The sequence below is a fragment of the Quercus lobata genome, chromosome 3, assembly GCF_001633185.2.
Source record: "Quercus lobata isolate SW786 chromosome 3, ValleyOak3.0 Primary Assembly, whole genome shotgun sequence".
Taxonomy (NCBI): domain Eukaryota; kingdom Viridiplantae; phylum Streptophyta; class Magnoliopsida; order Fagales; family Fagaceae; genus Quercus; species Quercus lobata.
Window position 1 is genome coordinate 57,379,449 of NC_044906.1, and position 16,708 is coordinate 57,396,156.

Here is a 16,708-nt window from a genome sequence, read left to right on the forward strand (position 1 = left end):
GGTAAGAGTTCTACCTATAATCAATATTAGAATGATATCTGGTAGTTTCAAATTTGATAAAAGTCTAGATAATATTCATAAAGAATGATACAGATTAAAACCCTTCAAAAATACATATTGAAAATCATAGTGAATACCAATACCAAACCAGCCCTCAAAAAACACATAGCTACCATAAAATTTTTCAAAAACACGAATGCCCTAAAGTTGATACCATACAAAGAATAAGAAAATTAGTTATAACAAAAATGTTAATTCAAGAACTTGGGTTAAAATGAAGAATTAAGAAAAAATAAAAAGAAAAGAGAGAAAAAAAAAAACTTGTTTCAATACCAAGAATTAAGAAATAAATGTAATGGAAAATCAAGAACATGAGTTCAAATCCGATTGCCAAAAAAAAAAAAAAAAAAAAAACCAGACTACTTACCTACGAAGATCAAACCAACCCAAACAAAATAAAAAAAACAAATAAAAAGTAACATAAATGGGAAAAATTATAATTGTAGCATTGAAAAGAAAGAAATATGAAATAACATAACATTATTAAAATGAAAAGGAATAATTTTTTACCGTATAGTTTGGTGACTTTGATCTTGAAAGTTGAAAGCTAGAACGTGTTACGGAGAAGAAAACTGATAGGAGGAAGTCTAATATGTGTGGTGTGCAATGTTTTTTTTTTAGAAGAAGTGTGGGGTGCAATGTGGGCCAAGAGATAGTGTCTTGATTGAAAGAGATAAAATAGATTAGAGAAAATAATTTATCTTAAAAACATGTGTTATAGATAATCAAAAGCAAAAAAATTATTATACTTCAAACGTTACTGATTTTAGGATAGGGAAAAAGGTGTGGAAAAAATTTTGATAACAACAATTAAATATTTTTATTTATCTATAAAAAAGTTCCAATTAAATTTATATTGATAATCCTAAAAAAATATCTTACTAAGTAATATGATGAGTCCAAAATTATTTATCAAATTATGACTTTTTTTTTTTCATAAGAAAAATAAAAGTTGATACAAAGAAAACGTAAGTCACATGTTTTGTTAAAACATAGCTTTTAAGTCCAACTTTTATTATACAGTATATAATAGATAATATGATATGATATGATTGAACTAAGTGCTTTTCCCACCTACTTTTTCAGAGTAAGAAGAGAAAATGCCCCTAGGTTCTAGCCCATGTTAGATTTATATATTATACCCTTTTGGTTAGTCCATAAGAATTCGCACCTTAAATGTTCTTCAATATTAGAATTTGTACTTTAAATGTTCAATCATGAACATGACTTTTTAATGTATCTACAATATAAAAGAATTGTCACTTAATCTTGCCAATGAAGAACCCTTGTTTCTTTAAGCCTTGTTTCATTGAATCTTCAGAATACCTGATTCATTCTTTGAAAACCTCTTCAAATCTAAATCATTTGCTCATTCTATTGCAGTAAATATTGACTAAGATTGTTGGAGAACAATTAAGAAACAAGACAAATTTAAGAACAAACAAAAATTGTAATAGCGTCAAGGCACAATGAAATCGCTTCCTTCAACAATATTTGCCCCCCCACACCCACACTTAAGTTGTTAAAGGGTTATTATAAACTTGTTTTCAAGATACAATCAATCCTGTTGGGTTTTGCAAATAACAATTTGAAGAAGACCCACATGAGTTTAAATGTCTTTAAGAGAAAATTATGAAGTTATATATAAAATGGGGTAATCACAAATAAAGTGTTATTTAGAAAGAAAAAAAAAATCACAAATAAAGTGTTATAATTGAAAAAAAAAAAAAATAGTTTGAAATAGTTTTCTAACGTACCCAAACATTTATATATCAAATGGACAATGTTTGGCTATAAAATCTGGAAAAAAAAAAAAAAATACAATTTTGTATAATCTTGCCTGGAACTTGGTTGATCCAATTCATAAACAATAACTCATAGAGAGTTTCACCTCTCTCTCGATTGAAATATCGGTCAATCCAACTCTCAGTTGACACTTGGGTTGACCCAATTGCCAGCCTTACTTCATTGATCTTATTTTTTCCACTTGTCTACTATTGTCTCATTCACTCTACCTCTACTAAAAAGATAAGAACACTTTTCCACTTCCAAAATGGGGATTAAACAACATTTCTCTAATACCCAAGTGGGTTCTAACTTTTATTACAACCTATTTGGATATACAATAAATTTTCTCTAGTTTCTTTTTTATTTGCTTAACTTTTTAGTATGTGAAAAAAATAAACGGGCCATATAGGATTGATCCAACTAGGTAAAAACTCGATAAAGATCCTTAGGTTTTGCAATCTGTCTTAGTTCAACTGATTTCAAACACAAATCTATCTCAGATGAATGCACTTGAAATTGAGTTACATAAGATTAGCAAGTTAGTCATGCATTTAAATTCCTATTCTATGGATTTGGGTCATGACATGAAGTGTCTTTTGCAATAATTTTGTCAATAAATTCACATGTTGGTTGATTAGATTTGCATGATATTCTCTTTGGAATTCACATGTTTATTATGCTAATATATTTATCTATTCATTGCCAATTGCAATTTATTTGATATATTGTGTTCATGTCATTTCCCTCTTGGATGTGTGTATCTTCATGCCATCTCCATAGGTGGTATTGAAGGTTCTCCATCCCACAATAAAAGGCTTCATGTTTGCATCACTTTTAAAGAAAAAGAAATTTTTTTTTTCTAAAACCCTTAGAGGATATTTTCCAACTAAAAATCATGTGATGTTTCCTAAAAACCCTTGGAGGGTATTTTACATAAAAACTCAAAAGGATTTCAAAAGCCTTTTTCTAAAGAAATAAATCAATTTTCCAAATAAAAGGACAATTTTCACAAAATAATTTCAAATGGTGCTTGGCCCAAGGCTTTAAATCAATTAAGCCCATGACCCATCAAAATAAGCCTACAAATCCCCCATCCCCTAAGCACCAATCATTTCATTAGTGTTTTATTTTGTAGTGCTAAGTAATAAACTTCTAATTGAGTGACTAAGTGAGGTAGATTTCTTGCACTTAGAATAATTCATCTATGCATGCCTAATTGTATTTTCTCACATGCTAGTACATAGTATCTTGTATGCTAGTATCCAGTATCTCACATGCCAAGCATTCTCACATGCACATACATTTTCACAGGTAATTTCACATGCTCACATGTAAATACATCCTCACGTGTTTCCTTGAATCCAAATGCCCAATAAATGAGTCACACTTCAAATCAATTAAGCCCATGGCCCATCAATAAGCCAACAAATCCCCATCACTTAAGCACTAAACTTTTCATTAGTGTTTATTTTGCAATACTAAAATTTTTAATGGAGTGAGTTAGGTTTCTTGCACAGAATAATTCATCTATGCATGCCTCATGTGCACATGCATCTCACATGCCATGCATTCTCACATGCACAAACATTTTCACATGCTCACATGTACGTGCATCCTCACATGTTTCCTTGAATCCAAATGCCAAATAAATGAGTCACACTTCAAATGATAGAAATTAGGATTAAATCAAAATAATGTACTCTCTTAGAATAGACATTGTAGGGTGCCTAACAGCTTCTCTACATGTAATAGAACTTTCGAGTTCATGTCTTTTATTTAAGACATTTGCTTTACCCTTTAACTTAGGAACCTTTAGGAAAATCCTTAGTTAAATAAGTATAAAGGGATTAGACATATAGGTGACCAATGGCACCCAATGGTTAGTGGTGATTCTAAAAAGGAAAGATAAAGAATAGACTCACACCCACATCACCCTAGTGTAGGACACAAATCACACACTTGGATTGCACGTTGCCAAGAAGCTCCTCACATATAGGAGGTTGATACTGAGATATGCACATTGGGCATTTTTTCCAGTGTCAACAATGAAAAAATTAAATGGGCGGGCCATGTAGGGTTCACCCAATTAGTTAAAAACTCGAAAAAGATTGTAGGTTTTGCAATTTGTTTTAGTTCAACCCATTTCAAACGCAAACTTAGCTTAGATGAATGCACTTGAAACTAGATCAAGCTTTTTGGAATAAGATCTTGTTTTTCTATGATTTAGTTTTTGTGCGCATGAGATTTTAGATTTTTATTTTCTTGAAGAAATTTTTTATTTTTTTATTTATTTATTTTTTCATGTACAATTGAATTATTGTGGTTAGTTTTGGATATAATTTGATAATATTCGTTAGAGAATGTCAAGAACCTTATAATTCAATTGACAGCACCTCCTAGTGTTTTCAACAAAAACATTTAGAACAACTTTTATTTGAGGAATGGGGATAATTACAATATAAGAAGGTCTTATATCTGAATAAGGTGAAAATTTTACAAGTGTTTGGCTGTTATTGCATACCTAGCTCCTCCTTTGGAATGAAGACATGATAGAATTGTACACTCCAATGTCATTATCTAAAACAATATGAAACATGGTTAAATTATTGTCGAAGAGCCTTGATTTTAAGAATATATTGTGTCCCTTGTTATGTTAACTAGTCGAACACTCGCGCATTGCACGTGATAATTATTTTAGAGTTATCTCATAAATAAAATAATATAAATATATATATATATATATATATTATTGTTTTACTTTTGTCTATGTAACTTATGTAAAATTCTTATATGGTAAAATTATCCAAATTATGCTATGTATTAGAATAATATTATATTCTTTATAATGCAATAGGATAACATTAAACAATCAAAGAGAACAAAAAAGAAAAAACTTAAAACACAAAACTAAATTGCATCAAATCAAAGTAGAGTTCTTAAAAATACAAAAAATTAATAACCTAAGCAGAGATGCAAGAAAAATAAAAAATCCACCAAAAAATTGAGAGAGAGAAATAACCTTTTTTGTGAGCAAAAATTATGCATAGAAATATAGAATAGAAAAGATAATGAAAATTTTATAATAAGAGGATAAGAATAAGAAGAAGCAAAATAAATGAAGATAAAGGGAAAGATGAAAAGTGATATTAAGGTAGATGGTAGTGGGGAGATGAAAATGTGAAATGAATGAGAAATGTTGAAAAAAGTGTAAATGTTAAAAAAAAATGAGTACGATTTTATAAGGAAATTTTTATTTATTTGTATTTAATTAAAACATTATATGTTTAATTTTTTAAAAATTAAAAAAAAATGAGAAAATATTAATAATTTAATGATATGGAGGATATGACTGAATTTAAATGGTCAAAGGTAATAGTGCTATTGATATTAGCTTGAATATATATAAATATATGTATATATATATATATATATATATATTTTTTTTTTTGCAACTTGAAAAATGATAAACCCTATCCATATAACTAAATTAAAGTTACTTTATGATGTTGAGTTAACAAAACAAATTGGTGGTTACCAAAAAGCTAAGCATTTTTTTCTTTATTAGAATAAACCTGAAAGCTGAACATGAATTGTCCTGCTTTATTGCTTGTCATTTGGGTGAAATTAAAGCCTCGCATAAATTAATGAAGCCTCATTAGACCTATCAACCATTATAGCTCTAAAGAATACCAATAACAAAAACTTAGCATAAATAAGTACTTACCCTTTGCAAGTTAAGAAGCTACACATTCAATCTAATGTACATCATTACCCAACAATGTTTCAACTCACCACACAGCAAAGTAATCATGTAAGTGAACTTTGAAATATCCATTTGGTGTAACGATCGATGGTATGTAGCTTTTAGGAAAAAAATATGTAATAGTGGTATATTAAACAACAATACTATTCAACTACTCAGATTTCTCACGATATAAGGAGAACATGAATGCAATATGACCTCTTTGTTCCTTATGTTACAATTTATTTTTAATTCAAATGATTTAGACAGCCTAATTAGTAGGGTATATGCTCCACAAATTTTCAAAAGATTAGAAACATTAGTTACATAGACAGACAAAACATTAGTTTCTCTCACACTACTTTTACACTGTGTTTGGATGGGTGGATTTTAGGAGGGATGGAAAATGTAAGAAGGAAAATAGAGTGGAAAACTGAGTTTTCCTCTATTTGGGAATAAGAAGAAAATAGGTGGAGGCCCACAAATTTTTTCCTCCCAAATTGGGAGGAAAAGCAAGGGGGGGGGGGGGGGGGGAAACTGCACTGAGGCAGTTTTAAAGTAATGCCCCCCCATTTTTTTTTTCAACGTGACTTGAACCTTTTTTTTTTTTTTCACCTGACCTGAAACGTTCTCTTCTGGTTTTTTATTTTATTTTATTTTATTTATTTTATTTTTTTTATATGTGACCTGAACGTTCTCCTCTTTTTTTTTTTTTTTTTTTTTTTTTTTTTTTTTTTTTTTCATGTGACCTGAATGTTCTTTTTTTTTTCAACGTGACCTGATCTAATTTTTACATTATAATAATAAAAATAGTAATATAAATTTATATATATGATGTGATAAATTTAATATTATGTAATAAGTACAAATAAATCTATTTCTTACATATTATCTAACAAATGTATAATAGTCAATTTATATAAATTACATTTTTCATCCTTCCCTTTTTCTCTCCAACCAAACAAAAGAGTTTTTCACCCTCCCACTTTTCCACCCCTCCAACCAAACACACAAGAGGGAAAACTAAATATTTTCCATCCTCCTACTTTTCCACTCCTCCATCCAAATGGACCCTTAAGGAACAATGTATAACTTAGAGGAGTCGATCCCTATAAAGAAAATTATTGTAGAATTTATTTTACTTTTATTTTGTTTTTCATATTAATTGCTCAATAGAATCCATGGCCCATACAAAATTTAAACGGCTGGAATTTAGAAGAAATAGATTTCTAAATACATAAATAGAATAGTTTTTGTTAGAAGTCAATCACTGCACATGAGGAGAGAGAAAAAAAATCAAATAAAAAGATAATGTATCAAGTCTAAAGGAATTTCATAGAACAAATGTCATGTTGTACAGAAATAACATATATAGAACAACTAAATAGGTGAATTCAAAGCAACCCAAACTAAGAATTTAAAGAAAAAAAACATGTAATAAAATTAAAAATTAAAGAGAGAAAAAAACTTAAATTATAAAACTAAATCGCATCAACTCAATATAAAATTCTAAATAACACAACAATTATCAACCTAAAGCAGAGATGCAAGAAAAATAAAAAAATTCACCAAAAAATTGAGAGAGAGAGAGAGAGAGAGAGAGAGAGAGAAACTGTTTTTGTGAGGGAAAAGTATGTAAAGAATGGAAGAGAGAATGACAAATTTATAATAAGAGTGTGTGAGAAAGGACAAAAAAAAGGAAGATGAAGGGAAAGGTGAAGAGTGATATTAAGGTAGAGGGTAGTGGGGAGATGAAAAGGTAAGGGATAGAGAAAGGTTATAGAATGTGTAAATATTAAAAAAAAAAGAGAGTAAATGTTAAAAAAAATTATAGGAAGATTGGAAAAGAAAAATGATAATGATGTGGATGCGGATGTGGTTCAACTGGAACATAGTAACAATAAATGCTATATTTCAACTTTTAGATATATATATATATATATATATATAGATGATTGCAATTATTTACTCTTAATAAGATGAAAACTTTACATTTGTTCAGCTGTTATCGCATGCCTAGCTCATCCTTTGGAATGAAGACATGATAGAATTGTAAATTCCAATGTCATTATCTAAAACAAAATGAAACATGCTTAAATTATTGTCAAAGAACCTTGGTTTCAAGAATATATTGCCTCCCTTGTTATGTTAATGATTGCCAAAATATGTATATATATACACACACGGACAAGTGTGGGGCATAGGAAATGGGACTAGTAACATGCTTACGAAAGTTATTGATAAGTATAATTTGATTTTTGTGGTCGGTTTTTAGACTTCAGAATTAATGTTTAGCTTAAAATTCACTTACTCGTCTTCTTTGCTCACTCCACCACATTTCGGAAAAAAGATGATAAGAGTGGAATTTCGAAAGCATAGGTGGGATGTTAAAAGGAGTATAGCAGCGTAGGCTTATCTTATTAGGTGATGTCTTGCATGTAATATGTATATACACACACGGACAAGTGTGTTATGTTAATGATTGCCAAATATGTGTATATATATACACACACGGACAAGTGTGGGGCATGGAAAATGGGACTAGTAACATGCCCGCAAAAGTGATTGATAAGTATAATTTGATTTTTGAGGTAAGTTTTTAGACTCTAGAATTAACGTTTAGTTTAAAAAATTCACTTACTGGTCTTCTTTGCACACTCCATCACATTTAGGAAAAAAGATGATAAGAGTGGAATTTTGAAAGCATAGGTGGGATGTTAAAAGGAGTATAGTGGTGTGGGCTTATCTTATTGGGTGTCGTCTTGCATGCAATATGTATATACACACACAAACAAGTGTGTTATGTTAATGATTGCCAAATATGTATATATAAACACACACGGACAAGTGTGGGGCATGGAAAACGGGACTAGTAACATGCCTGCGAAAGTGATTGATAAGTATAATTTGATTTTTGAGGTCGGTTTTTAGACTCTAGAATTAACTTTTAGCTGAAAATTCACTTACTGGTCTTCTTTGCTCACTCCACCACATTCCAAAAAAAAGATGATAAGAGTGGAATTTTGAAAGCATAGGTGGGATGTTAAAAGAAGTATAGTGGTGTGAGCTTATCTTATCGGGTTTGCCAAACTTTCATAGGGATTAGAAACATACGTATATCATAGCGGTGCAATAAAGACGGATATTTGCCAAACTTTCATAGGCATTAGAAACATATGTATATTATAGTGGTGCAATAATGCCAAATATTTGCCAAACTTTCATAGGGATTAGGAACACATGTATGCAATTTTATCCAACAAGACAAAAACACTGACCAAATAATTTGAGAACTTAGTATATATCACATTCATTTTGTATGTATATCGGCTGTACATACCACTATATTTCTCCATTTTAATTGGAGATATCAAAAAAAAAAAAAAATGTAATCATATTACACTCATGCAAATGTGAACGTAGTACATACTAGCTAGAGTGTAAAAATTGAAAAAAATTGTGTACATCACGCATGCAAATGTGATGTAGTATACCAGAGTGTAAGAAATAGTGTGAAGCAATATTTTTCCTTTTTAAGTATATCATACCGCCTAATGGGGACAAAAAACTTACATACAGATTTTTTTTTGGTTCAATCTGGTATCTCGGGCTATTTATAGGTGAACAATTTTAGAGGATACTTACTAACTTGAAAAAAAAGATATAGCTTCAATGGCTCTTGATACCATACCTTTATGGCTTCCTCTTCCCCTTGTTCTCCCTCTTTTGTTGCTCATGAAAAAAAAGATGGATGAGCGTTGTTCAAAGAACCTTCCACCAAGCCCTCCTAAGCTGCCTATTATAGGTAACTTGCACCAACTTGGTGTATTGCCTCACCAATCTATGTGGCAACTCTCCAAGAAATATGGCTCTGTGATGCTCCTTCAACTTAGTGGCATAAGAACTGTCATAATATCTTCTGCTGAGGCAGCAAGAGAAGTCTTAAAAGTTAATGATCTTGCCTGTTGTAGTAGACCTCCCTTAGCTTGCTCTAAAGTTTTTTCCTACAATTATAGGGACATGGCTTTATCACCTTATGGTGATTACTGGAAAGAGATAAGGAAAATATGTGTTCTTGAGCTTTTTAGCGTGAAGAGGGTGCAATCCTATCAGTTCATTAGGGAAGAAGAAGTTGCTTTGCTTGTGGATTCTATATCTCACTATGCATCTTCTGCAACCCCTATTGATCTTTCTGAGAAGCTGTTTGCCCTCACTGCAAGTATAACTTTTAGGATTGGTTTTGGTAAGAGTTTTCGTGGGAGTGGTTTAGACAATGAAAGGTTTCAAGCAGTGGTTGATGAGGTAATGTCCATGATAGGAAGCTACAATGCATCTGAATTCTTTCCCTTCGTGGGATGGATTATAGACACTTTCTCTGGTAGATTTAAAAGGCTTGAAAGGATTTTTCATGAGTTGGATACTTTATTCCAACAGGTCATTGATCTCCATCTTGATCCTGAGAGGACAAAACCAGAGCATGAAGACATTATCGATGTGCTGCTGAGAATTGAAAGGGAGCAAGTTGAGTCTGGCGATGCTGCTTGGTTAACAAAACATAACATTAAGGCAGTCATCTTAGTAAGCTGCCAATCTTTTATTAATCCCATGTTTTTTTTTTTTTTTTTTTTTCATTTTAACTTTACTTACCTTATCAAATTAGCCCATGTTCATCTACTTACCTGTTACTATATTTGTTTATCAGGATATATTTTTAGGTGGAGTTGACACTGGTGCAATTACCATGATATGGGCGATGGCAGAGCTTGCTAAGAACCCCAGATTGATGAAAAAAGCACAAGATGAAGTTAGAAATTTCATTGGAAATAAAGGGAAAGTCACTGAAATTGACACTAACCACCTTCATTATCTAAAGATGATAGTTAAAGAAACTTTTAGATTGCATCCTCCAGCAACTCTACTTCTTCCAAGAGAAACCATGTCACAGTTTAAGATCAATGGTTATGACATTTACCCAAAAATGTTAGTACAAGTTAATGCCTGGGCAATAGGACGAGATCCTAAATATTGGGAGAACCCAGAAGAATTCATCCCAGAAAGGTTCATGGATAACTCCATTGATTATAAAGGTCAAAATTTTGAGTTATTGACATTTGGATCTGGTCGAAGAGGTTGTCCTGGGATATATATGGCAACAACAACAGTGGAGCTTGCACTTGCAAATCTTTTATATTGTTTCAATTGGAAATTACCTAACGGGATTAAAGAGGAAGATATGAACATGGAAGAGAAAGCTGGTCTTAGCATTACTACCAATAAGAAAATAGCTTTGAACCTTGTGCCAATCAAATTGTTTTAAAATATTAGTATATGTCAACACTCTTCCCCTCCCTTTCTGACTCCATTCCAAATATAATCTTCATAGGAATAGTTGCTTTTATGTAATATATATATATATATATATATATATATATATATATTTATAGGGTTGGACTTATGTCCAGTGACCAGTTTCATTGGATGGGCTAAGATGTGAACACGTGTCCAATTTTGGACATGTATCTGTATCCTAGCATGTCTAGTGGAACTAGTCACTAGACAAAAGCCTCTCCCATATATATATATATATATATATTGCTAAGCACTTTGAAATAAATGGTGGCCAATTAGCATGTATGTTTTTGGCTTTTGCGATCATGGATCATTTTCCTTTCTTATAAATAAATGGCAGGAATTGAAAGATAATTTTTGTTTGTCTTTATTACCTATGGTGGTGTTATGGAATACAAAACCACTATTTCTATTCCATTTTATGCTTCACTAATCATACTTTGTTATGATGTATTCATTTTATTTTACCTATAAAATAACTAAAATTTAAAGGCGAAAAACACATTTTGATCCCTACATTTTCAGCCGATTCCCGTTTTAGTCCCTAAGTTTTTTTTTTTACCGCTTTTAGTCCCTCTCCTGAAAAACGGTTCCATTTTGGTCCCTACTGTTACATCATAAACAAATATTGCTGATGTGGCAAACGACATTGATAATCAATAATAAAATAATGTCTATAGTAACTTGACTTGCCACTGTTAGTTACTCCCGCCCTTAGTAGTCACGTGCCACTCACGTGACGGTCCCTAACCCAAACAAAACCCCAAATCACCGAAATAGACCTAACGGCGAACTTGCTGAAAATCCCTAATCTCTTACCTTACCAGTTGCTCATCACAAGACCGATCAAAAAACCCACAAATCGGCAAGCACAAAAATCCCACAAATCGACAAGCACAAAAAACCCACAAATCGGCAAGCTTCAGTGTGTTTGTGCTGAGCAGATTGCGAATGTTGTATTTCTCTCCAACTCTCTCTCTCTCGTTATGTTATGAATGCCATTTTAAGTGCTGGGTAATCGTTCTGGGTTTGAATCTCAGTTGTTGGGTTTTGAGAATTTGGAAATTTTGAGATGTTGTGTTTTGTTATTGCTTTGGAATTTCAATCTATCTCTGTTTCTCTCTCGTTGTGTCTCACTCTCACTCTCTCTCTTCCTCTCTCCCTTTATAGCTTTTGTAGTGGACATAATACTGACCGTGATAGTGGAATATTGTTGAGATTTGCATTGTTTGGCTGTTGTGTGTTGCTTTTGTTATTTGCGGCTCTGTTTGTTTTACTTTTGTTTATCAGGGACCACAATATTGACTGTATTTTTGTTGGCAATTGCATTGTTTGTCTGTATTATGTGACTCTATTGTTTATCAGGGACCACTATATTGACCTTTGATAAACCATGGAATCTTTGTGTTGGTATTTGCATTGATTGTCTGTATTGTGTCTTGCTTTTCAAGAAGTGGCTGGGTCCATGTGATCCCTTTGTTGGTATTATATGCTTTTTTATTTGTTTATTAGCCTAACAAAGTATTATTAATATCTGTTTTCATTTTCATTCTGTTTTCTTCCCATGACTTGCATGCAGGATGAATGAGCTTTTTATTCTGCATGTCCACCATGGTGGGCATTTCATGTGGAACCCTCAAGTGTATGTGGGAGGGATAGTTGATATAGTGGATAATTGTGACTCAGATAGGTGGTCAAAAGTAGAGATTGAGAGTATATGTAGGGATTTTGGCTACTCTGAAGTAGATAAGCTATGGTATAAAATGCCTGGTGTGTTGATGATGATGTTGCTATGTTCATGACTGACTTGGTGAAGGGATATGGGGAGATTCATGTCTTTATGGAGCATCTAGTGCATGAACCAGTTGAGTTACCAATGGAGGATTTTGATCCCTTAGCTGCTGGAGTACCTGGTAGTGAAGTAGAAGGTGTAGGTGTAGAGGTTTTTGCTAGTGACAGTGTGCTTCAAAATGATCACTATTATGAGTATGATAATGAAGAGTACAAACATGATTTTTCACAATTTGGAGGCAATGATAATGCTGAATTTGTTAATGTTAACCATGATGAGCCACATGAGGTAGATGATGAGCAAGTTTGTGCTAGAAGGGCTGGCAAAGCACCAGTTGTTGATGACCAAATTGAGGAGGGTAGTGAGGGCAGTGAGGGCAGTGAGGGTAGTGAGGATGAGAGGAGTGACTTAGAAGAAGAGCCAGAAGTGCAACCAATGAATATTGGTGAAGATAGTCCTGATAGTTGGGACAATCAAGTTGAAGATGCTGAGGTTGAACCAGGACAAATGGGTGGTGGTTTCATGAATTCTGACTATGAGAGTGAGGAGTTGCTTAGCCTTGATGAATCATCATCAAGCAGTGAGGGTGGTGATGATTCAAGTGATGATGACATCCCTGTTGCTGAGGTTGACAATTCTATTAGGAGCAGCAAATATCCAATCTTTAGGCCAGTAGCCAAAGCTGAGAACCTTAGGTTTGAAAAGGATATGTTGTTCATATCAGCTAAACAATTTAAAGATGCTATAACTGATTATGCAGTCCATGGTGGGTGGGGTATAAAATTTGTGAAAATGACTTGGTGAGAGTGAGAGCCCAATGCCAGCCAGGGTGCAAGTTTGTTGCCTACCTTGCAAAGGTGCCAAGAGAGAAGAGTTTTAGATTGAAAACACTGAACATGGAACACACATGCAGCAGAAGCTATAGAAATCCAAGGTGCACAGCATCATACATTGGGAAGAAGTTAGTGAAGAGGGTTAAGAGACAGCCTGGCATAAAGCTTAAGGATATTCAGGATGTTGTGCATGAGAAGTATGTGGTTAACATAAGTGCAGGCAAGGCAAGTAGGGCTAGAGAGAAAGCTCAAGATGCTGTTGATGGGACCCACACTGCACAGTTCAACCAATTATGGGAGTACTATGATGAGTTGAGAATGTGCAGTCTTGGGAGCACAATATTGATGAAGGTGCATACTTATGATGATGGTGATTTGGCAGCTGAGTATGGATTGGCAACCGGGCTGCCATACTTTGAAAGAATCTACATCTACCTTGAAGGTTGCAAGAAGGGCTTCTTGGCAGGGTGCAGGCCAATCATTGGTTTAGATGCATGCCATCTGAAGACCAAGACAGGTGGTCAGTTGATGTGTGCTGTTGGCAGAGATCCCAATGATGAATACTTCCCATTCGCATATGCAGTAGTAGAGGCTGAAACAAAGGACATTTGGATCTAGTTTCTTAATTTATTGCTTGCTAACATAGGAGATGACAACAAATGGGTGTTCATATCTGACTAGCAGAAGGTATGATGGTAGCTTTATTGCTTGTTGAATTAATTGTAGTTAATGGTAGCTTAATTGCTTGCTGAATTAAATGATTGTGCTTTACAGGGGTTGGTGAACACCTTTGTTGACAATTGGCCACAGTACGAGCATATGATCTGCTGCAGACATTTATACCAAAATTTGAGGAAAAATCATCCTGGTGTTCTTATTAGAGACATTTTTTGGAAAGCAGCTAAGGCTACCTATCGGCAAGCATTTGAGAGGGCAATGAATGAGCTAAAGGAGGTGGATGAAGATACATTCAAATGGCTGCAATCTCGATCAACAACTATCTGGGCTAGGCACATGTTCAAAAGTGATGGCCAGAGTGATACAGTCTTGAACAACATGTGTGAAAGCTTCAACAGCACGATAGTTAAGTTCAGGAGCAAACCTATAATCACCATGGTATGCATAATTCTTCCTTTCATGTGCATTATGATCCATAGACCTATGTAATTCATGAATGATTAGTTCTCCCTTTCTCTCTATGTGCTTGCAGCTTGAGTGTATTAGGCTATATCTGATGACTAGATTTCAAGTAAACAGAGAAATGATTATGAAGGTGGAATCTGAGTTGTGTCCTAAGATAAGGAAGAGGCTGTACAAGGAGAAGTTGGCATGCAGCAAGTGGATAGCATGTTGGGCTGGTCGTATGAAGTTTGAAGTGAAGAATGGGCTTGAGAGTTTCATTGTGGACTTGGAAGAGAAGAAATGCAGCTGTAGGAAGTGGGACATAGTTGGCATACCATGTTGCCATGCCATTTCTTGTATATTTTTCAACAGAGAAGATGCTGAAAAGTATGTCAATGCTTGCTACAAAAGGACTACCTACATTGATTGCTATGAACCCATTATAGAGCACATCAATGGCCAGAATATGTGGGGACCTAGTGGACCGCCACCTGTGCAACCCCCTGTCAAGAGGAGTCCTCCTGGCAGGCCTAAGAAGAAGAGGGCACTGGAGCCTAATGAACCTAGAAGTCACAGAAAAAATAGAGGTCTAGGCATCTCAAAACAATGCAAGTTATGTGGGAAATTAGAACACAACAAGAGGAGCTGCAAGAGAGAAGTAGGAGGGAACTCCTCCTTGCCTGGGAGTGCATCCCAAGCCAGTAGGACCACTAGGAGTGTAAATATACACTTTGACTTAGATATCCTCATTGTTTTGTTTTTCAGTTGGCAAACTATTAATTGTTATTGTGCTTGTGCTTGCAGGCAGCCAAGGATGCTCAGCCAACAGTACATAGGGCACAACCAAGCTCTAATGATGATGTGACCACAAGTGCACATCCACCCCCCACTGATAACCAGTCCAATCCAAGACCAAAAAGATAGAGGAAGAGAAGTACAGTCACTACTGAGACCTTGAATGCAACTGGGAATGCAGCAAGATATATGGCAGCAATGAGATCTGCTAAAAGATAGCAAACTGAAGCAGGGCCTTTTTTTGTTGTTGTGCTATATGTTGAAGCACTCTTTATATGTTTATGTAACTGCTAGAACAATTGGCATATGTTTATGGGCTGACCAAGTCCTTTTTTGTATGAATGTGCTTGGTAGACTTTGTCCTATATTTTGTAATTATTGTGGTACACCAAAAACTATCATTGGTGTTAAATATTTTGTAATTATTCTCCCATTGTTATGATGATTTAGCTTCCATTATTCAGATTTGCTGGTTTTTAGCTTTAGTTTTTAAAAGGCTTAAACTCAAATTTGCTGGTTTTTAGCTTTGCTGGGCAGTTTGGTGATTATGCAGGTTTGGTGAGCATTGGAGTTTAATGTGCTGGGCAGTAGCCAGTTTAATGTGTAATGATGTATGAATTAATGTGTAATGATGTAATGATGTATGAATAAATGTATATTATGCAGGTTTGGTAAGTTATGCAGAAATTATGCAGGTTTGGTAAGTTATGCAGAAATTATGCAGGTTTGGTAAATTATGCAGGCTGCTAGTGTGCTAAATATGTTACAATCAGCTCCTTCATTTTGAGTGATGCTAAATATTTTGCAGCCAGCTCCTTTAATACATAAAGAGCTGCCTTTTTTATTTTACAACCAGTTGCTCTCTAAATTGCTGTCAAATTGCAGTATCATATTGCTGTGTCAAATTGTTGTGTCAAATTACTGTCTAAAACAGGATGCTTTCTCAAATTGCACAGTTAATATCAAAATTGACAGTTGATGCACAGTTAATATCACAAACTGCTTTGGCACAAACACTTAACAACAATGTAATAAATTGGTACACAAATCATAGATTAATTAAAAAGACCATATTCCATTGCTAAAGTCTTGGATTGCAAAGAGAATTACACCAAAAAATCAGGCCTTTTCCCACTACTACATACCAACACATTCCAACACAAATTATGGCATTTTTCCACTAATACATAGACCAAAATTTAGGCCTTTTGCCACTAATACATACAA

General features: G+C 33.7%; 1 protein-coding gene across 1 annotated transcript; it reads left to right on the forward strand.

Moving 5' to 3' along the window:
- Positions 1-9,252: 9,252 nt before the first annotated feature.
- On the forward strand, positions 9,253-10,945 carry LOC115982427 (cytochrome P450 71B34-like). Its single transcript, XM_031105024.1, has 2 exons — positions 9,253-10,168; positions 10,293-10,945. The coding sequence occupies exons 1-2, from the start codon at positions 9,263-9,265 to the stop codon at positions 10,905-10,907; spliced, it is 1,521 nt and encodes a 506-aa protein (XP_030960884.1). The 5' UTR covers positions 9,253-9,262; the 3' UTR covers positions 10,908-10,945.
- The last annotated feature ends 5,763 nt before the right edge of the window (positions 10,946-16,708 follow it).

Coding starts and splice junctions, on each gene's coding strand:
- LOC115982427 (XM_031105024.1), top strand. CDS start 9,263: ATGGCTCTTGATACCATACCTTTATGGCTTCCTCTTCCCCTTGTTCTC. Junction 10,169..10,292: donor ACATTAAGGCAGTCATCTTA/GTAAGCTGCCAA, acceptor TTTGTTTATCAG/GATATATTTTTAGGTGGAGT.